Source organism: Pelodiscus sinensis, chromosome 14, assembly GCF_049634645.1.
Source record: "Pelodiscus sinensis isolate JC-2024 chromosome 14, ASM4963464v1, whole genome shotgun sequence".
Lineage (NCBI taxonomy): Eukaryota > Metazoa > Chordata > Testudines > Trionychidae > Pelodiscus > Pelodiscus sinensis.
Genome location: NC_134724.1, coordinates 27,952,149 through 27,974,987, shown reverse-complemented (window position 1 = coordinate 27,974,987; position 22,839 = coordinate 27,952,149). Strand labels below are relative to the sequence as shown.

General features: G+C 40.0%; 1 protein-coding gene across 5 annotated transcripts in view; it reads left to right on the top strand.

Annotated features, from left to right (window-relative positions):
* The window catches only part of NEDD4 (NEDD4 E3 ubiquitin protein ligase), a 99,111-nt gene that overhangs the window by 58,672 nt on the left and 17,600 nt on the right, over positions 1-22,839 (top strand). For 4 of the 5 annotated variants that reach the window (XM_075897296.1, XM_075897297.1, XM_075897298.1 and 1 more), the window contains 9 exons: positions 5,071-5,121; positions 8,485-8,546; positions 9,760-9,862; positions 11,262-11,431; positions 13,206-13,323; positions 13,416-13,580; positions 16,211-16,294; positions 16,946-17,065; positions 20,478-20,681. In XM_075897296.1, the coding sequence (XP_075753411.1) occupies positions 5,071-5,121; positions 8,485-8,546; positions 9,760-9,862; positions 11,262-11,431; positions 13,206-13,323; positions 13,416-13,580; positions 16,211-16,294; positions 16,946-17,065; positions 20,478-20,681 (1,077 nt within the window). The remainder of the gene's footprint in view (positions 1-5,070; positions 5,122-8,484; positions 8,547-9,759; positions 9,863-11,261; positions 11,432-13,205; positions 13,324-13,415; positions 13,581-16,210; positions 16,295-16,945; positions 17,066-20,477; positions 20,682-22,839) is intronic. The other variant, XM_006112492.4, reaches the window with a different exon arrangement.

The window sequence follows — 22,839 nt, the reverse complement described above, 5'->3', positions numbered from 1 at the left end:
TGTGGAGAGTGAGTGGCAATGGGAAACAAAATGAAGGAGGAGGGTAGGGAGTGAATTCTCGTGAATTGAAATAATGATCATTGGTGTTAAGAGATGGAGAAGGGGGGCACAGTTCTCCAAAACTGGTGAACAAGTTTCAGCTGCTGATTGGATTTTAACATCAGACTTGATATGAGACAGAGGGGGGAAATCTTTTAGGGTAATAGACTTACACTTTTGGCATATTGGTAGCTAGAAGCCATTACAGAAGGTCACTGAAAGTGCAGAAGGTGAGATTCAACAGAAATCTGTTGCATACCAAGAGATGCAGGAATAAGGGAGCGCATCAGCCACTAAACTGTTGAATGGCTTGCTAGTCAGAAGAATCAGGAGAGCAGAAGTAGAATGCCAGGGAAAGTCCAAAGGCTGCAGGTGAATCAAATGAATATAGGAGCACTGCTTACATTTGCCCGGAAGTGATTTAAGACCTTAAGGGATAACATGATGAATTGGTGTTAAAGTGGGTGGGGATTAAAGGTATCAGAGGAAGCTAGAAATAAGGAAGCTGAATCAGTGATGCATCAGAGAATCTTGGGGAGGAGAAGGGGGAAAATGCATAGTAAGATGCAAGCTGAGTTGCAGGAAGGCTTTTAAAATTGGGGCTAAGAAGAGGGAAAGATACATGTGTTTAAATGGGAAATAAAACAGAGGAGAAGGTAGAGGAATGGTTTAAGGGTTGGAAGCAAAAAGAAAAGACTTGGCTGGAAGGAGACAAAGGATGAAAAGAGGAAAGGGACACCATGGATGTTTTGGAAGCACGTGAAGATTGAGTAGACGTATGCAGGTAGAACGTTCCACAGAGGAAATTGGAGACATAACTGACTAAGGTCCTGTGGGCTTGTACCAAAATACGTTGAGATGTAAAGCTTTCCACTAAACGTGAGTTCAAAAGAGCTAAAATCCAGAGTTTCGTCTATAGGTACTGTATTAGACAGCAGAAGAACAATGGAAAAAAGCAGGTTAAAAGGGGGCTCCAAGATTGGGGATTAAGAGGGTGGATGACTCTTGAGAATCAAAGGTTTGAGATTAGAAAGGTAAAAGTAGTCAGTAGCATTAACAGAAACAAGAGAAGAGAAACATAATCAAGGTCTGTTTTGTTCCTCAACTGAATTGCATATAACTGGAATATGCCAACTCCCTTTTCAGGAGATAAATCAATTTCCTTCTTCTTTAGTGTTCATACACCATCATGCCCATTCCCCCCTTTTAATGGGAAAAGAGAAATTATAACCATTACATTCCAGAGAGCATACAAAGAAGCTGCCTATTTCGGATTCCTCTATACTTGATTACTCAACTTGCTTTTGCTACCATCTGTATCAAACACTTCCATGTAGTTTTTGGATTTACTTTAGAAATTCCAAATGTAGAGGTTAACAATAGAGTAGTCCCCATTTTATGGTATAAACATAACTGTCTTAGTTATAAAAACTTGTTCTCTGCATTGATTGCAGTGTAGCTGAAATTTGAATGTGGACAGGAGATAAACGTTTAACAAGGCTGAAGACCTGAACCTGACTTCAGTCTGTAGACAAAAGACCTTAGCCTCATTGAACGTTAAACGTTGTAGTTATGACTAATTTTATCCATTCTTTGAAAAAATTGTAATGCTTTCTAGATTTAACTTGGTTTTTAGTGCCTGTAGCTTGCGATGTCTTTATTTACTTAACCTAGATAAAACATTTTCTTGCCTTTGTAAGGCCTCTAGCACTAACGAATGCTGTCAAAACCCAGACTATAAGAACATAAAACAACTTGCACTATGGTGCGATGATACAGGGAGTAATCATTGCATAATCAGTTTTTTTTTCCCTGTATTTTTTTTCATTGGACCCGGGATTTAACCTTAACTGTTGAATACCAATTCTGTCCTTCCAAAGGAAGTAATCAGAATAAACTGGACAAAATTACAGTTAGTCACCAGACTTTGTACTATAAATAGTTAATTTTGTGACACACACTTGATCATAGATGGCTTGTAAAGTAAGTATACTGTGTTGTTACATTCACCAGCTGACGTGATTATAAAGATGCTAAAATTGTGCCTTATGTTAATATTAAGGGGCATGCCATTTGTCGGCATAACTTAAAAATAGTAGTGTTCTTGCATATAGATATATTATGTAAAAAAAAAGCAGGAGTCGTATGTCTTGGTTTCAGAAAGTTTATAGTGTTACATGACTTGCTAAAAAGGAAGTCTCTAATTTTGATGGGCTTTGCTTCACTGGACATTAAGTGTTTAAAATCTGTTCTAATAACTTAATTTCTATGAATGTGAGACATCTACAGAGGTTAAAAATGTTTAGACTGACTTTGCACACTGCAGGACTTAATCTATACAATAATATATCCAGAAGTCTGATACTTTGCTCTCAGGCGTATTCACTGGCAGTCACAATTGGATGAAAATGACTCCTCAGAGATTGCCATGTGGAAAGCTGTTGCTGGTGGATGAATGAACAGAGAATAATGTTTTCCCTCCCTACCCCCTTCTTGCAGTCTGGGTTTAAATATAGGCTGGTTCACGCTGCAAAACTGTCACACAACTCGATACATTTAGCAGTCTGGCTGGCAGAAGCAGAAATTGCAAGTCGGTATTGAAGTGTGAGAGTAGTGGGTTAATTTGTGCCAGCATATATGTGTGTGTGACCTAATTCCTAAGATTTATTCCTCATCATCATTAGTACTTGTCAATTTCAAGTTGGTGTTGCTTTAATTGATACTACTGTCTGAAAACAGTAACTACTTAAGTAACATTGTAATCTATTATGTTAACTATTACTAGTATGCATTTGACAACATTCAGTATGTTTATTTCATTTTCCTCTCCATATAAATCTAGGGAAAGCAAGATCTAAAAAGGATGGGTGTGTAAAATCATACTGGTATAGTATAGAGCCACAGAGGCTGCGTCTAGACTGGCATGATTTTGCGGAAATACTTTTAACAGAAAAGTTTTTCAGTTAAAAGTATTTCCGCAAAAGCGCGTCTAGATTGGCACAGATACTCTTGCGCAAAAGCATCCATGGCCAGTCTAGAAGCGATTTTGCGCAAGAAAGCCCCAATTGCCATTTTAGCTATCAGGGCTTTTTTGCGCAAAACAGTTCTTCCCTGTCTACACTGGCCCTCTTGCGCAAGTATTCTTGCACAAGAGGGCTTTTTCCCGAGCGGGAGCGTGAAAGTATTTGCGCAAGAAGCACTGATTTTGTACGTTACAAAGTCAGTGCTCTTGCGCAAATTCAAGCGGCCAGTGTAGACAGCTGGCAAGTTTTTGTGAAAAAGTGACTGCTTTTGCGCAAAATCTTGCCAGTCTAGACGCACACAAAACCTACGTCTACACTGGCACCCTTTTCCGGAAATGCTTAAAACAGAACAGTTTTCCGTTATAAGTATTTCCGGAAAAAGAGCGTCAGCATTGGCAGTTCCTATTTCCTGAACTAAAAATGCATTCATAGTGTAGAGCCACCATACTAAGATGTTATTTCCTTGCTTTTATTCCTTATTAAATAGTTTTTCACTATTAACTTCATCATACATATCTGTGATGAGACCATGAAAAGCTTCACAGGAAAAAAATATTCATAATTTTAAATTTCATTATTAATTTGTAGCCTCAACATCCCAGTGTTTTACTTTGTCACCATTCTGGATTCTTTTTATGATATAAAACAGGAAGGGGATCCCTGTTTATATGCCATATTAACCTTTTAAATTGATACGGCCCCTTACATTTGTGTCAGTTTCACCTGAATTCTTGTGTGCCATGTGTCTCCAAATGAAATTATTTTATAGCAATTTGGCTAAGGGCCAGATTTTGAAAATTATTTAGGTGCCTAATGGGATTTTTAAAAATACCTACACACCTAATGCCTATTGATTTCAAGCTCAGGCACTATTCTGTACCTTAAGGCCACATTTTTAAAAGCGTGTAGGAGACTAAAGGGTATAAAGCTGAAGTCCGAACAAACTGCCTGAAGTTGTAAAATAATCTGAACCAGACAGTTGGGGTTCAAGCGTGGTGGGAAATAGTTATTTCTAATTTATGTCAGAATATTGACTAAAATGTCATTTCTGTTCACAGTATAAAGGGTTGAGTATTTACCAAGCTTTGAAGCAAGTAGTATCTTGCTTCATTAAGAGGTGGATCTCTGAACAAATTTTTAGAGATCTATACAGTAATCCACTTTAGACCAGAAGCCTTTATTTCTTTTCATATGCTTAAGTGTTTATTTCATCAACATAAATTGATTTAATAGACACAGAAGTTCCTCACCCACCCTGTGTCTCTAATCTCCTCGGGCTAATAAGGCTATAACTACACTTAAAATGATGACCGGAGTGTTGGATGTCCAGAACCAACACTCCTACTTGGTTCTGGACATCCAACACTCTGGTCATCTGAAGAAGTGGGCTGTGCCCATGAAAGCTCATGATACCATCTACATGTTTTGTTAGTCTATAAAGTGCTACCAGGCTATTTGTTGTTTTTTAAGTTTTTCCTGTTACAGACTAACTCGGCTATATCTCTGAAGCTTTTACACTTAAAATGTCAGGCATAAAGCATCTCCTCTTCATCTTGCTGGCAGGCCTCCCTTTTGAAAGCTCTTTGCCCTTAATAGAGGTCATGGACATATTGAATCTGTTAGCCTTTTAGCTCCTTAAACTGTAGAGTATTGTTAAATTCTAGCTTATGGTTTTTCCAAGAGGATGTCCAGGACAGCTTTAAGTTAAAGTAGAAACCTCTGCAATATGCTGTCATGCCACCAGGGCTGCAGATGTTTCTCCCTCCCTTTTTGCTATGCTGAAAAGTTCTATTGATTTTATTGCTGTTGTCTCTGATTTAGTTTTTGCCTCACTCTAAGAAATTCTCAGTTTTGGTATCTGAGTTTTATATAATCTATATTACATAGGATTACTTCAGATTCTTAGAATGCATTGCAGTATTAGTGTTTTTCATAAGCTAGAAAGTCTCTTACAGGTTTATCACTTTGACATTATTTTAATTTAAAACTTTTCCCTTTTTCTTTACAGACCAGAGATGACTTCCTAGGTCAAGTAGATGTTCCTCTTCATCAATTACCGGTTTGTATTTAAGATAACCTAAAGAAATAGTGGTGGCATGTACACAGGTGTATTATTAATTGGGATAATTGTATAACATCTATAGACTTTATTCAATTCCTCCTTTTCTAAACTTTTGCACACACCTTTCTTGGAAATAAAATGACAACCTAAACTACATGTACAACCTGTGTATAGGCTTCTACTAATAAATGAGTTCTCTTAATCCTTATTCCTGAAGAAAGTAAGGTTTGATCATACTCTAAAGTTTAGACTGGCTGTTGTTGTTCTGTTTTTCATTCTAGCTTCCAGTAAGGTACAGAGGAGATTTAGAAGACTTTCTTTTTGGTTAGTCTTAGTTTTAAACCATTTTATTTTTAAATATAATGTTTTGCTGAAAACACATACAGAAAACTGACACAGGAAGAAATACAGTTGAACTAATCTTTTGTTTTTTCATCTATTGGCAAAACCATTCAGCTTTAAGGAAGCTTATGCAACAAAATTGGTGATGGGATGGAAATTAAAATGACTATTTGCAGTTGCATTTAGTGCAGAAAACTTCACAAATTGCTGAAGAAATTCGCAGCTGCTATTTTAAAGAGGGGGAAACTAAGAACCCAGCCAAGAGCAGTTGTTCTCCTTCCTACCCTGGTGAACTGTGCTAAACTTTCTACTGTGGAGTGGGAAGGCCTTAGTAGAAGGAAACCAGGCTTTGCATTAATCCCTGCTACATAGAATGGGACAGGAAGTACAGTGTTTGAGGTGACCCTGACTGGAGGATAGATATGCCCATCAGGCAGGAGCCGACAAGGCAGCAGCAGTTTCCCACAGTTCTCTGGAAACAAGTGATATCAGACTTTTTTTTCCATTTGGGATTCTGTATATTGTTCTTTGCTGATTGGACCTTTCTCACCCATTTTCCTCTAACTCTTTGTTCTCCATTGTGTCTTTGCTTTCTCTTCATTGTCCAGTGTGTACTTACTTTTCCTACCCCTTTGTTCATCTACATTTTAATTCCAGTTTTTTAAGGAAAAAAGGATTTGCCAGCTGTCACTGTGGCTGTGCAATTGATTTATCCCTTTCTTTCACTCCTTTGATCATAAACTTTGAGTCAGGGACTACCTTATACAAACATATACCATCAAAATACAGGGAGACACCAGTACTAATTGAGGCCATTGAGTGCTACAGGTTGAACCTGTTTGGTTGGGGACTCTCTGGTCTGCCAGACCATGGATCTTGCTCAACCAGAGAGCCCCACAGGAACAAAGCTGGCCAGCAGGACTGGTGAGCTCATGGCCAGCAGAGCTTGCGGGATGCCAGTGCCAGCAGGCAGTGGAGCCAAGCAAAGAGGCTGAAAAGACAGCAGCATGGTAGCTTTTCCTACATATTTCAGAGGACTACTGCCTAGAAGAATCCTCTTATTGCAATAAATGTTGCAGCTTGTTTTATTCGTCTGGCAGATTCCTCTTAACAGTGTAATGAACTTCTTTTGCTCTGTTAATATATTTAAAAGCTAAAAATCATTTCCATATGCACAGAATACAGCTGTCTGTTATACTGTTACATTATCTTCATATTGCTAGTAGTCTGCCATCATTTGTAGTTAAACTTGAGAGAAACGGTTAACTCTTGAAAATATGCTTATAAATATACATGGAATGAAACTGATTTCATATATGTAGCTTGCCATTTAACATGTTGTTGATTGTGCCATTATCTAGTTTGCATTTGCAGTTTAGATGTTAGGGATGTTAGATGTCTTGTAATTGAGTAGTCACGTAACTGAATGAAATCTTAGTGATTAAATGACGATTCAGTAGTCCCCAGGGGCGGGGCTGGCAGCCAGTGCATTCCTGGCCCCACTCCTGGAGAGCCCCCTGCCACTTAATGCTGCTGTCTCTGATACAGAGACAGCAGCATGGGATGGCAACACCCCCTGTCCATGGGGAATTCAAGCACCCACGGTCAGAGGCTGCTTTGTAGCAGTCTCCTCTTTCCTCTGCCCCTGCTGTGCTGGTGCCTCAGAGAGGAGCAGCAGTGCAGGGCGGAGGGGGTGGGGGCGGAGGCAGGGGCAGGTGGCACTGAGCAGCCAGTGCTGGAGGGAACCAGATTTTAAGGTGGCTCCCCAAAGCACTGGCTCTTACCTGCTACCTCTCCACCCCCTGGTGCTGCCTCTGTAGGAGTAAGCAAGGAGAGGGCAGCGGGTACATGAAGCTGGCTCCCTGTGCATGTGAGCTCCAGCCCTGCCTCCCTCATTCTGTGCTGCTGCCCCTATCAGAGGCAACAGCACTGAGGGGGTTGGGGACAGGTGGATCCACCGTTCATAGGAGCTGGTTTTTAAACCACCTCCTCACGGGTACGGGCACCAGCCCCTACTCTCCCTCCCCAACCCCCCCATTGCTGCCTCTGTATCGGAGGCAGCAAAGGGGTGGGGAATGCACGTAGTTGACAAAATTAACTGATAAGCCTACACTTATCAGTTAATCATGTAGTCATCTACACAATGACATCCCTGTTAGTTCATTTATGCAAATTTAACTAATTGTCAGGTGTGACTTCTAACAATATTTTAGAAATCCGATTTTATGTTAGATGGGGACCTACCATAAACATGGTATGTTCTGTTTGTACTGTATCTAACACAGATGGCTTCTGGCCCATGATAGGGGTTCTGAGGCACCATAATAAATACCCCTTTCAACATTATTAATTGTATTTTAATTCTTTGTTTCCAACATTAAGTTATTTTCAGCTAACTTTACACATTTTGTGCTTTTTGTTTTTGCATGTCTCAATTTGGACATGAAAAATTGTTTCTAATCAACTTCTGGAATTTCATGCATTCTGCAGTGTAAATGTTGCAATACTTGTAACTTTTGGTTTGCTGTTTGTGGATTCTCTGGCACTAGAGCTATAATGCAATTATTAAATTGGCCTATATTTTGTATTTGAAAAATATAGAGAGGAAGAGAGTAACATTTGTATTAAAAGTGGAGTACTTGCAAATTGCCTCTTTTCCACGCTAAACACACTTACTTCAAACTTCCCCTACTCTTGCTTCCTCGAACCATTAGAAACCATACTGTGAGGAAGCAGGTCACAGAAGTTTTTTCTTCAAACTTCTTAACTATTAAGAGTAAAACAAATATTTTAATTTTATTTCACTAAAATCTTTTGGTTTATATGAAGAAAACGTCTGTTACATTTGAAATCCATAAGCCTTTTTTCAAAAGAATTTGAAGATGCAAATGATTTGAAGAAGTAGATTTTGTCCACAAAAGTTCATGATATTATATGTTTTTTTGTTAGTCTCTCAGGTGCCTTAGGATTACTCCATTGATTTTGTAGATTAGACTTTAAAAAATTATTTCCTTCCAGACAGAAAATCCAAATATGGAGAGACCATACACCTTTAAAGATTTTGTTCTTCATCCAAGAAGGTCAGTAAATAGCAAACTTTTTAAAATGTTAACTTTCCTGTGTAAGCTGTAACTTATGAACTGTAACTTCTGATTGAACTACTCTTCCTCAACTCAAGTAACTAACACTTTTTCAGGATTATCATCAGGTAAAACTGATGGATTCAGACAAGTACCCTGTAGAGATTTTTTTTTTTTTAAGAGAACTAACCAGGCTTCCTAATTAAATATTTTGGTCTTTTAAGTATCTTTTTCTGTTACCAAATTTCAAGATTACTTCTAAGCTTTCTACTTTTATCTTGAGTGGTATAAATCCTAGTACAGGTTGCACCTCCCTCAACTGGAACTGTCTCGTCCAGCAACATCTGTGGTCCAGTGGGATCATGGATATTGTGGAACGAGAGAGCTGCAGGGCAGGGGGGCCAACTGCTGAGAGCCCTGTGCACGGCAAAACTGGTGTGGGGGAGTGAGGGCCCGCAGGAGTCCAGCAGTGATAGTAGGGGCATGGTGGCAGGGCAGAAGCAGTCCAGCAACCCAGCTGGAACCAGGGCAGCCTGTACATGCCGGTCCAGACAGGGGGGTTGTGCTGTGGCAGCATTAATAGGGCTGCCTGCCAGCCCAGCAGTGGGGACAGAGCCACAGCAGCCTGGCTAGCAGCAAGGCCGGGCCGTGGCAGCCCAGCCGGGGAAGCTTATCTGCAGCCACAGCAGCGGAGCTGGGGCTGCGACAGGTCAGCAACCCAGCTGGGGCTGCGTGCTGGCCGGCAGCGGGGCCAGTGCTGCCATGCCAGCAGTGGGGTTGGAGCAGCAGCCATGTCAGAGGAGCCAGGGCAGCCATGCCTCCCGGCCGGCAGGGGAGCTAAAGGAGCTGGTGGTGGGGACGTGTGACAGGCTGAGGGGGTTGGTGGCAGTGGTCTGGCACATTCCCTCAACTGGGACCACTTCAGTTCTGGGGGTTGTGGACCAGTAAGATAGCAACTGCCATAGTAGATTACAATTACCATTACTATGACAGTCAATAATAAACCATACAGGTTTTTTTTGGATGTTAATACCAAATTGCATGCTTCTACATAGGATTAGCAGTCTGACTGAAAATTATCGAAATACCGGATATCTTTCGGTAGAAATATGTAAAATATCCAAAATATCTGATATCTTTCACAAGTGTGACAAAATGGCTAATCATTTGCTTTTAAATATAATTGCACAATAACAATTTTTCTCTTCTGCAGTCACAAGTCAAGAGTTAAAGGTCATCTAAGATTAAAAATGACTTACTTACCTAAAAACAATGGCTCTGAAGAAGAAAACACTGAACTGGTGGAAGACCTGGAGGTGAAAAAACTGATGCTAAAGAGCATGTGGTTTAACTTTTTTCTTGTAACTCTAACTAATGAAGGTTCTAGGAATAAAAATATCTATTTAAAATGATAGCTACAAGCAGCCTTTTAGAAAGGACCAGAAGGTGATCCAAAATTCTTGTACTGTCCCCTGTTTAATTGTGATGCCGAAACTTTACCATCACTTTTTAAATTATTTCTCTCCTTTATATAGCTATAATTCTGCAGGAAACACATAGCACTTGTAAAAATCTAATTCAATAAATGCTGATGCAAGCAAAACTGTTTGATAACCTCTAGCTTTAGTGACTATAATTGCTTGGGAATAACACTTTCCAGTGCTTCAGACTTCCAATGTAATTTTGTTAAATCCACTAGTCAACATAATGGTAACCTACTCTGTTCCAAAAACTTGAACTTGATCCAATAGAAGAGAATATTTTATCTTAGCTCTTTTGTTTTTTAATTATTAGTAAGCACATTCAATTAAGATACAAAGTTATTTTCCCCAACACCTTAAATAGCTATTTAACAGCAGCACTTCTGTGGTATTACAAAGATGGTTTCTATTATAAAACCTATAAATTAAATAGATGCTCCTAACAAGTTTATGACCGCAACTTCGTGTATAAATTTCCTAAATTTTAAAATCCATTGAGTGCTTTTCCTATTCCCAAACTAGGAAACAAAATTTCTATACAGTAAGGCTGTCTACATTGACACCCTTTTCCGGAAAAGGGATGCTAATGAGACAAGTCGGAATTGCAAATGCCGTAGGGAATTTAAATATCCCCCGCGGCATTTGCATGAACATGGCTACCGCTTTTTTCCAGCTCGGGGCTTTGCCGGAGAAAAGCGCCAGCCTAGACGGGATGTTTCAGAAAATAAAGCCTTTTCCGGAAGATCCCTTATTCCTCTTAAAATCAGGAATTCCGACTTGTCTCGTTAGTATCCCTTTTCCGGAAAAGGGTGCCAATGTAGAGACAGCCATATAGTATTCAGCTCACATTGCTGCAATAGTATAAATGATAGAAATAGGTATTGCTCCTCCATTTCTCAGTAAGCATAGAAGTCTTAAGTTTAGTTTTGTAGGAGGTGCACAGTCTTGTCTTACTGTAAAATCTCACTTAACAAGCAATCAGCATGAACAAAATGTTACTTTTACCTAAAATCAATCCGTATCCTGAAGACTTGACCATATAAGATTTCTAAGGAATGTACTATAAAATCAAGGAGTGAACATAGCTTAATATTTTATTTTTCCTTCATTATTGCAGAAGATATGAATTTTTGGTCAGGTATTCAGTAAGGGAATAGTGACTTGATGAATGGGGATATGTCTTCTTTAACAGGTTTGACTGATGAATGTTAATTATTAGTCTTGTGTCTTATAGCCTGGCTGGATTATATTGGACCAACCAGATGCTGCCTGCCAGCCTCAACAGCAGCAACAGGAATCTCCTCCTCTACCTCCAGGCTGGGAAGAAAGACAGGATATCCTTGGTAGGACCTATTATGTCAACCATGAATCTAGAAGAACACAATGGAAAAGACCAACTACTCAGTATGTCTTCTGACTTCTAAGATTGATAATATACTATAACTGGCAATTCATTTTTGTCATTCTGTACCATAAGTCAAGTGAGGGAATAGATTTCAGAATGAGTGAAAATTTTCATTTTAATTCTTTCTCTGTCTGCATTTCAAATAAAAAGTGTGTTCTAAAGTTTGAGTAACTAAACTGTTTACTGCCACTTCAACCAACTAATGCAAGTTAGCTAGCCCAATTTAACACCTTTTATTACAGTATATAGAGCCTATAACAGCTAAAAAAGTTATTACATCTTGACTGGTGAACAATTCAACTCACACAGGACTCGATCCATTTTCCAAAGTTATGAATATTCACATAATATATTTCTAGCATAATGGAAACGACTTATAGTCTCGGTAGAGATTAATAGTGTGAGTGGGGAAGACATTCATTTCATAAATGATCTGGAGAAAGGGGTAAGCAGTGAGGTGGTAAAGTTTGTAGATGATACTAAACTTTTTAAGATAGTCAAGACAGAAGCAGACTGTGAAGAACTTCAAAAAGATCTCACCCAACTGAGTGATTGGGCAACAACATGGGAAATGAAATTTAATGTGGATAAGTGTAAAGTAATGCACATTGGAAAAAATAAGCCCAACTAAACGTACAGTATGATTGGGGGGCTAATTTGGCTACGACAAATCAGGAAAGAGATCTTGGAGTTATCGTGGCTAGTTCTCTGAAAACTTGCACACAGTGTGCAGCGGCAGTCAAAAAGGCAAATAGGATGTTAGGAATTATTACGAAAGGGATAGAAAATAAGACACAGAATATCTTACTGCCCCTGTAAAAAACTGGTACACCCACATCTTGTGTACAGATGTGGTCGCCTCACCTCAAAAAAGATATTTTGGCCTTGGAAAGGGTTCAGAAAAGGGCAACTAAAATGATTAGGGGTTTGGAACGGGTCCCATATGAAGTGAGGCTAAAGCGACTGGGATTTTTCAGTTTAGAAAAGAGGAGACTGACGGGGGATATGATAGAGGTTTATAAAATCATGAGCGGTGTGGAGAGGGCGGATAAAGAAAAGTTATTTATTAGTTCCCATAATAGAAGAACTAGAGGACACCAAATGAAATTAATGGGTAGCAGGTTTAAAACTAATAAAAGAAAGTTCTTCTTCACACAGCGCATAGTCAACCTGTGGAACTCCTTGCCAGAGGAGGCTGTGAAGGCTAGGACTATAACAGAGTTTAAAGAGAAGCTAGATAATTGCATGGAGGTTAGGTCTATAAAAAGCTATTAGCCAGGGGATAGAAATGGTGTTCTTGGCCTCTGTTTGTCAGAGGCTGGAGATGGATGGCACGAAACAAATTGCTTGATCGTTGTTCGGTCCACTCCCTCTGAGGCACTTGGTGATGGCCACTGTCGGCAGACAGGCTACTGGGCTACATGGACCTTGTGTCTGACCCAGTACGGCCATTCTTATGTTCTTATGCCTCAGACTGCCTCCTCCTTACTAATAGTGACCACCTGAAATCCTTCTAATGTACTTTGCATGATCTCGTCTTCCAGTATATCAACAATTAAAACATGTCCACTGTTCAGTTTGACTCTTGCTTCCTGGCCCCTATTGTTATGGACTCTTCCACTTTCTACTGAGCTTGAGTTGCTTTTGTAGCTTATGGCTGTTCCTGTGGCAAAAGTGGCCCATAAGCAATAGTTTTGATACTAGTGTGAGCTATTACAAATTTTACTATTGAAGATGCAGATGACTATTGTACGGTTGCCTGCTTTTGTGCAGGGACAATCTAACTGATGTTGACAGTGGTAATATTCATTTGGAGGCACAGCATGCATTCACCCATCGGCGACAGATATCGGAGGAAACAGAAAATCTAGACACCAGAGATTCTCCTGAGGTAAAAATTCTGTGTCTAAAATACAAATCAGAGTTGTGAGTTAATTTGAGGTTTTGCAATCTAAAATATGCTTTTATAAATCTTCTTTTAAGAGCTGGGAAGTTATAACTGAAGACGAGGCCACTATGTACAGCAATCAGAATCTTCAAACACAACTGCCACAGAACAGCGCTGATATGCAGTCTAACCTTGCAGAAGAATTGAATACCAGACTTACTGCCTCTGGGAGTTCAGCCGCTGGCCAGTCAACTTGCATTGTAAGAGAGCAGATATTTTTCTAATAGTTTTAACATGAGTAATAAACGTTCAGATTATTTTCCCAAAAGCTAATTCTAACCCAGATTTCTTACAGAAAATATTATGCTTTGGATTTTTCTTGGCTTTTGTCCGAGCTTGATCAATATTTCAAGCCAACACCAATCCATCATTTTACTTCAGTTGAAGAGGCTTAAGGATAATCTTAGTATAGTAGATCTGCTTCCCAAATAAAATATTTTCCCCACTTAGTTTTTGTAAAACAAGACTTTTTCCGTAAGACCTAAAGCAGCATCTGCATTGAATTACTTGAGTTCACAAATCTAGCTTATGTTCTAGCTATCATGTTGTCTACAATTGTCATTCGGTAGTACTTTTTGGTGCTACTTTACAATAGTACTTAAATTTACAGCAGTATCTTTTTGAGGAAATAATAATACCATAGCATTTTTCTCTCCTGTGGGGTAAACTTGGGAGAAATAATGTATATTATGAAGTCAGCTAAGTTAAGGGATTTGAGACAACTTTTTTGTAACCAGATCTATTTTGAAAGAAATCTCTATAATATTTAACAACACTTGCCCAGGAAGGTACGGTATACCAAGTCATTTGAACTTTCGGCTTTTAGAATTTTCATGTGCATCTTGCTCTTCTGGTGGTGAAGATGCTATTTTGTCTATGAACTGAATGTAAACTGATAGTATTTTTCTGAGTCTGTAAACAGGCATTTCCAGTATTGCTGCTTTTTGCTCTGCTAGATAAGATCATACTCAACTTCGGGCTTATCTATCTAGTGGACTATCACATACTAAGGCTACATCTACTCCACAGCCCAGATCAGTGCTCTGAAATCAATACACTGGAATTCAGTTTAGTAGGTCTAATGAGGACCTGCCAAATCAATCACAGATTGCTCTTCCATCAACCCTGTTATTTTATTCTGGACAAGAGGAGTAAGGGAAGTCAATGGGAGTGTTTCTCCCATTGACACCTCCCTCCCCCCCCCCTTGGTGTAGAGCTGACTGTAACTCAACTTAAGGTGCATTGACTCCAGTTACACAACTCCACCTATGTGAATAATGTAACTTACATTGAGCTTCTGCTGCAGTGTAGCCTCAATGGTGTGATTTCTAAAGCCTCCCTAAGACTACATCTGCACAACACTGAATCTGGGCTGTAGTGCAGGTATAGCCTAATGTGTTGCACATTAATTGGTCTGTATTAGATCCAGCTGACTGACTTAAACATATGTTAAATATTTAATGAGCCACCAGTGGGATTTATGTGGACCGGTTAATCATCAATATACTGTATTAGTTTGCTTTAGAAATCACACCCCTGCAGTACACATTACCCCCACCATATAGACAATTCTGCCACTTCACAATCCTGTGAATAACAGTGAAACTGTCATTTCATACTGTGGCTGCTTCGGAAGTCTGAGCAGGAAAAGAGGCAGATGGCTAAGTTATTTTTAGGGAAAAGTGAAGATACTCTGTCTTTTGCATCCCTCCCTCCCACCCAAGAAAAGAGATGTAGGAATAGAGCCTCATGCTTCCTTTACAGTGTCCAGAAGGCAAACCTAAGGAAGATGCATCCTTTCACAGGAGTTATCAGCCTCTGAAGGGAGTTGAAACAAAGCTTGCTCAGTTTCAGAAGCTAAAGTGTATAGTCTAGTGATATGACATGCTTAAGTAAGGTCCAGGGTTAACATCACTATGGGAATTTCATCACCTTCCTCAGAAGCTGTATGACTTGCATGATGGTTCCTTAATAGGTTCTCTCCCAACAAATAGGTGTCAGTTGGTAAATTTTTGAGATCCCTAACATGTCACAAGCATGATCCTAAGTACAGGACACTGTAGCAATTCTATAATAGTTGTATCCTCAGGCTCAGCTGTATCTTATAAATGAAATACTAATATGATTTAGTGGTAACAGTTCTAGTATCATAAATGCTTATATGTCAATTCATAGCCGCTTGCAAATGGCATGAGCTTGACTAGGTTCTAGACCAGGGCAACTCAACTTTGGAAGCCCCGGGGGCCACAGTCATACTCTCAGCACATGCCGAGGGTAACAACTTAAGTGTGATTGCATATATATGCAAATATATGCAATAGCTTCTTTCACACTGACAGGCATGAATACAAAGATTAAGGCAAGACTATACAACACACAGGCCCCATTTAAGTCAGTTCTGCTGATACTAATAAAATGTAATATTTACCTGATTTCCACCCATATGACAGCACTTTTAATGAGCAATGACAGTCCACGAATTTCATAACTAAAATGCATATCAACAGAAGACCGTTATATTAACTACTTTTTTGTTTTGGCTCCCATCTGCAGGCTGCATGTTGAGCCCTGTGTAAACCCAAACCACACTATGGGCTGCAAACAAATGGGCCATGGGCCGCACGTAGCTCGTGGCATGCTTGTTGAGTAGACAGCAGTACAGTAGTAATAGACTTCATGAACAGATGGTTAATACAGCTTACAATATTTTTTCAAAACTTCATTTTAAATCCTGTTTTGCTGAGCGAGAAACTGAGACAGCTTGAAAACGAAGTATTTTCTTTGTTGCATTGCTTGGTAGCATCAAAAAACTATCAAATGATTTTTTCAGTTCTCTCTTTATTTCAAGACCCATTCCAGCAGAAGAGGTAGCCTGCAAACGTACAGAGTTGAGGAACAGCCTGCACTTCCTGTGGTAGGTTACATTCCAAAAATCACATCATTGTGTAGATCATAGCAATCTGAAAATGTACTTGCTGTGATGCTTTTTTTTTATGATGGGTAAAATATTGAAACTTAGGTTAGATTTGGCTGTCATTTTCTGGCAGCTAGCCTGACAAAATCACATCTTATGGTTCTTGTGAGAGTGGAGTCCCAATATAAGGCTCCCATCTTCCAAGTTCACATTTTTTAGTTTAATGATTATTTAAATGTATGGTTATAGCCTGGAGTAGGGAAGAACTGTAACATGTAGATATGAGACTTCTTAAAAATTATATTTCATCTTGTTTTATCAACAGTACAGTTCCAGCATTTCTGCGTTGTGCTCCCATACTGCCATTGGAGCTTTGTAGTAACTTGACAGCCCTAAAGTCTAGGCTAAACCAGCCAAAACTAAGGAGATTTTTTTAATGCACTCAGATGGCTGTTGTGAACACAAAGGATGTGGTTAGCTTTTTTTGTCATGTTATCAAATACGGATTTTAACACTTTTACTGTGTTTTATTGACTACTTAAACAACTAGAAACTTTCCCTGTATAGGTTCTGGTTGGGAGAAATCTGATAAATTAAGCCTATTTGCTAGTCAGTAATTCCATACAGTAATATTTTCCTCTTTAATTTTAGTTACTCCCTACTTCATCTGGATTACCTCCAGGTTGGGAAGAAAAGCAAGATGAAAAAGGAAGGTCATATTATATAGATCACAATTCCAGAACTACTACGTGGATAAAACCAATTGTACAGGTATCTTTTTAGTGGTTTTTTTCTGTATTTCATTTATATAACCTAGAGTGAAAAGGTATTGAATAGCTACTACAATCAGATAACTTTTATAAATGTACTTCACAATGACTGAACTTGTCTAGAGACCAGTTTTGTGAAACCAAATGTCTCATATGTAAACCATTGTAAACACTAGTAGCCTATGTATGAGGCATAGGGGGATGATACTTTAAATATGTTAATCCACGCTTCTTTATTAATGCTGTATTACATGTGTTTTCAAAACTACAGGAAGTTTCCATATACTTCTGAATTAGTGAACAGCAAGCTCTCTTCTTGTTAGTGAGAGCCTTCAAATTCTTATACAATAGTGGGGTACAAACTAGAAATGTAAAATTCCAGTTAATCCATTAACTGCTTAAACATTAGGTTGAGCTAACATTTAACTGGTTAACGATTAAGTGGGATCTGGGCTTGGGACCCCTCCAGTCCGGCCAAAGCAGCCCTCAGCTCTGTACTGCCCCCAGCTCCCGCCTTCCAGCTGCTGCCTCTGCATCCGTCTCCTGCCTTCCAGCCCCCGCTCTGGGGCTCCCCCCTGTCTGTGACAAGTTGGGATCCCTATGAACAGGGCTTCACCAGATGAGAGCAGCCTCTATCAGTGGTGGGCCCACTGTGGGGCTGGAGCAGTCCCCTGCCAACGGCACATGGGGAGCTGTTCCATCCCCTACCAGATACCAGTTAACCATAAATGGTAAGCATTACCCATTCAGGATGCTGCTTACTGGTTCACCTTTCACATCCTTAGTACAAGCACTAACTTATTCTCTAATTATACAAATTGAAATGTCTCTGATCCTGATCCTTTACTGTGTCAGGCCATTCAACAAACCTCTTTCTAGGCTATGATTTGAGTGATGCATCACAGAACAGACAACCTGTCTCTCAAAGAACTTATATTATGTGTATTAATAGTGAGAAGCCTTGACAACCCATTTTAATTCACCGTCCTCTGATCTAATTCAAGAACTTTTAAAGGAAATACTTACGGCCTTAAAACTTTGTGAACAATCTGAATATCTGACTATACTGCAAGGGTTATATTTGATGTAAATATCAAATTAATCAAATGCATTTTATTGTATAAAAGCTCATGAATTAAGCAATACGAGATGGCTGCGTCTAGATTGGCATGTTTTTCCGGAAATGCTTTAAATGGAAAAGTTTTCCATTAAAAGCATTTTCGGAACAGAGCATCTAGATTGGCACAGACGCTTTTCCACAAAAGCACTTTTTGCGGAAAAGCGTCCGTGCCAATCTAGACGTGCTTTTCCGCAAAAAAGCCCCGATCGCCATTTTCACGATCGGGGCTTTTTTGCGGAAAACAAATCTGAGTTATCTATACTGGCCCTTTTGCGCAAAAGATTTGCGCAAAATGGACTTTTGCCTGAACGGGAGCAGAATAGTATTTCCGCAAGAAGCACTGATTTCTTACAGTAGGAAGTCAGTGCTTTTGCGGAAATTCAAGTGACCAGTGTAGACAGCTGGCAAGTTTTTCCGGAAAAGCAACTGCTTTTCCGGGAAAACTGGCCAGTCTAGACACAGCCGATGTGTAAATGGACTAGTTAACTATGCCCTTAAACTTCTTAGTTAGAGGCTTTTAAGACTGCAGTAATCTTTGAAACCTTAATTGGTGGCTATCACATAGTTTTGCTGATGCTTGGTTTGAGCAAATCTGTATACTGTGTAGTAATAGTCTGGCAACTTGTTATAAATCAAAAATACAGGCACAGCAACAGGAAAAATCCAAGGTTTTAAAATATCTTTCTCACCTACCAGTGGGAAGGGAGTCCCAGTCTACTACATACCATGATACATGAAAGGCCAATTTAGAGTACACTGCTCCCCTTCGTGACTACTTGAGGAGGGCCAACCTCAGAACAACAGCAATTAAATGTAAAACTGATGATAGAAACTTATATTGGGGCTAGATTTGGAGTATATTTTCAGCACTTGTGCTCTGAGCAAAGGCATTGTATATCTTAAATTTCTCATTGGAAATCATGTGAATGCTGTGTTTACAGTGAAAACAGTGAAGAGTCCTATGGCATCTTAAAGAGTAAGGGTGTGTCTATACTGCACCCTATACTGGAATAATATACACAATTTGCAGTATGCAAATTACATACCTTATTTTGATTGAATTTCGAAATAGTGTATTTTGAAATTTGATGCATCTACACAGTGCCAAATTTCGCGAGAATGTGCTATTACGAGACATCCCTTAACCCTCCTGGTCCAAGGGTTACAGGAATGCTGAAATAGGTCTCGAAATAGCAGACATGCACAAAAGATGCAGGCTAGCTATTTCAGGATAATTCCAGTATCCGGAAATAGCTTCTCTGTCTAGAGCTACTCTAAGGGTATGTCTACACTACCACCGTAGTTCGAACTAGAGTGGTTAATGTAGGCAACCGAAGTTGCAAATGAAGGCCGGGATTTAAATATCCCGGGCTTCATTTGCATCTTGCCGGGCGCCGCCATTTTTAAAGCCCCGGTAGTTCGGACTCTGTGCCCGCGGCTACACGCGGCACGGAGTAGGTAGTTTGGATTAGGCTTCCTATTCCGAACTACTGTTACTCCTCGTGGAACAGATTTATTAGGGCATGAGCATTCATGGGTAAAACCCACTTCATCAGATGAATTGGAGTCGAAATTACAGAGGCAGCATATGTGTGTATACCTGTCTCTGTAATTTCCCCTCCAATACGTCTGAGAGGTGGGTTTTTCCCGTGAAAACGTATGCCCTAATAAATTTCCGTTTCTGAGGTGCCTCGGGACTCCTTGTTGTTTCTGCAGATACACACTAACACAGCTACCTCTGAGACTGTTACAGTGCTGATTGTCATATTGAAACATGCTGCTTCAGAAATAATGCTTCATCTCCTGTGTGTGAGTAAGGAGGACTCTTTCTCTGGAGACAATAGGGAAACAAAAGTAGTTTATTTTGAGAAGTTCACTTGACGTTTTCCATGTGCTTATGGATATTTTTATCTAATTTGGACTCGCCTACAATGAGGTCATAGTCCTGTAACTATAAAGTCAGTCAGTGGCCTGATTTTGATGTCCGGTCAGTATTGAGTAGATATATGGAGAATTTTGTAACAGGTGAGAATTGTTTGGGAGAAGGTTATTTAAACAAAAAAATATTTGATTAATGAAAGGGTTGAGACACACTCTGGGAAAACTCTTTCTCAAAGTAGATACATGCATACCTGAGAGCAAATATATCTCTTTATTATAAACATATTAGGACCATTACATTCATATCTCTAAAAGCCCCTGCTAATATCAGCTTTTAACATGAATTGTTAATATTACACTGATTTTGTTCAATACAAAATGTATGTAACTTGAGTTTTCTTGTCTAATACAGATCACAATAGAAACAAATCAGCTATCAACTGTTCAAAGTACTTCTGCAGGATGTCAGCCACAAACGTCAAGTGATTCATCACAACAGTCTTCTAATCAACAGCCTGAAGCAGAGCAAGGATTGCTTCCTAAAGGCTGGGAAGTCCGACATGCACCAAATGGGAGACCATTCTTTATTGACCACAACACCAAAACTACTACCTGGGTAACTTGCTTTCAGTTCAAAAGCCCAGCAGACCAGGCTTTTGTTGTGGATGCCTGGGGTAGAGCAGCTGGGGTGCTGCCGGGTTGGTCCTGGGGGGACCTACCCGGCAGCGCCCCAGCTGTTCTGTCCCAGGCTCCAGATTCAGCCGCTGTTGAAACTGATCAGTGGTTGATTCCAGGAAGCTGGGGGCAGAGCAACTCTGCCTCGGGCTTCCTGTAGTCAGCCCCTGGTCAGTTTCAGCAGCAGCGGCTGAATCTGGAGCCAGTTCCGAGTTAAGTACAAATTCAACTTAAGAACAAACCTATAGTCCCTATCTTGTACGTAACCCGGGGACTGCCTGTATTTTCAGTTAAACCAGTGCTTGTGTCAGTAACCTATTTATAGTGTGGGTTGTACCTGTCTAGTCGGGCACCCTTGAGAACTAGCCGGTGGTGAACCAAGGGAGGTCAATAATGTCTAGTAGCATTACCAATACTCCCACTGCTTACTGGGCTCTTAGAAGACATTTAGGGGTAAATTAGAGCTAAATAACAGCACAGAACACTGAGGCTGTGTCTAGACTACATCCCTATTTTGGTAAAGGGATGTAAATTAGGCACGTTGATATTGCAAATGAAGCCAGGATTTAAATATCTTGTGCTTCATTTGCATAATGGCAGCTGCCGCTTTTTTCTAAATGGGGCTTTTTCGAAGAAAAAAAAGGCAGCTTAGATGGAAATCTTTCGAAAATAAACCCTTTTTCGAAAGATCCTGTAAACCTCATTTTTTGAGGAGTACAGGATCTTTCGAAAAAGGGTTTTATTTTTGAAAGGTTCCTGTCTAAACTGCCTTGTGTTTTTTGTTTTTTCCCGAAAGCGCCTTTCTGGGGAAGAAAGCGGCAGCCGCCATTATGCAAATGAAGCACAGGATATTTAAATCCCGGCATCATTTGCAATATCGGTGTGCCTAATTTACATCCCTTTACCAAAAAAGGGATGTAGTCTAGATGTATCCTGAGAGCCAGGACTGGTGGTTGTAAACAAACTTTAAGGGATCACAGGAAACTTGACCATACTCCTGATAAGTAGACACCTGGCTAACTAAAATCATACTGGACCACAGATGTTGTCGGACCACAGTGTGCCAGATTAGGGAGGTTCAACCAGTATTTATGTTCCTGTCTCATTCAGGAGGTTTATACTGTCAACTGGATCAAGAACAATGTGACAGGGCTCTGTAGGACATATCGGGGATGGCTAGTTATGGTATGAAAAGGCTAGTGCCTCTGTAATGGAAATAATGAGGAAGGCTAATGTATGTTTCCTCCATGATATCTCATGGAGTCAAGAGCAAAACTCTGTTTCCACATATAAGAAAGTGGAGGTGAGTGGCACACAGGGGGGGACGTACTCTTGCTTTTGTGCACAAGATAAGTCTGGCTGCCACAGAGCAGGTAGGAAACTGCTTTCCTTTTCCCCTCCTTCCAGCTATTGTTGGTCCCAATGGAGACATGTGGCCTGAAAGAAGGGCAGGAGCATGTGCCCAGTCACCAGGCCTAGGTAGAAGTAATGGGGGCATCAATACATAGGGCACCAGCCATCTAGAGAGATGGGGAAGCACAGGACATCAAAGAACTGCAGCAGGAATGGCAATAGGAACTGCCAGGAATACCTCTTCACAGCTGGGAGCTAGCTGTTCCTCCTTCTCTTCCTCCCCTGCCAGCCAACCAAGTTTCAGTAGTTTCCCCTCTTACGTCTCCTTGCCTTTCTGTTCACAGCAAGTTTCCACACCCTTGGTTATCAAGGCTCATATATGAAGGTGAACAACACTCATACTAATGTGCCCCCACCTATTGTACACATTTTTCTGAAGAACTCAAGGTCTTCATCTGTGCCTTGACAGTCCATGGTAAATCTTTCTGCAATGAGCTTTCCTCATATAAAGTTCAGATTGTGTAGAGTATCCATGAATTCAGCATACAGTACAAATGACCTGAGTGAATCAGGTCTTGGTGACTAGTTTGAGTATTTGAAGATCCCAGACAGTGAGTTAGGTCTCTTCACATGAGAGAGAGAGAGAGGCATTCAAGTTTAGGTAGTAGATTCAAAATAGTTGTCTCTTCTTGATTGTGGAAGAATTTCACTCTAAATCAAGGTGTTACAAAAACATTTTGTGGAAT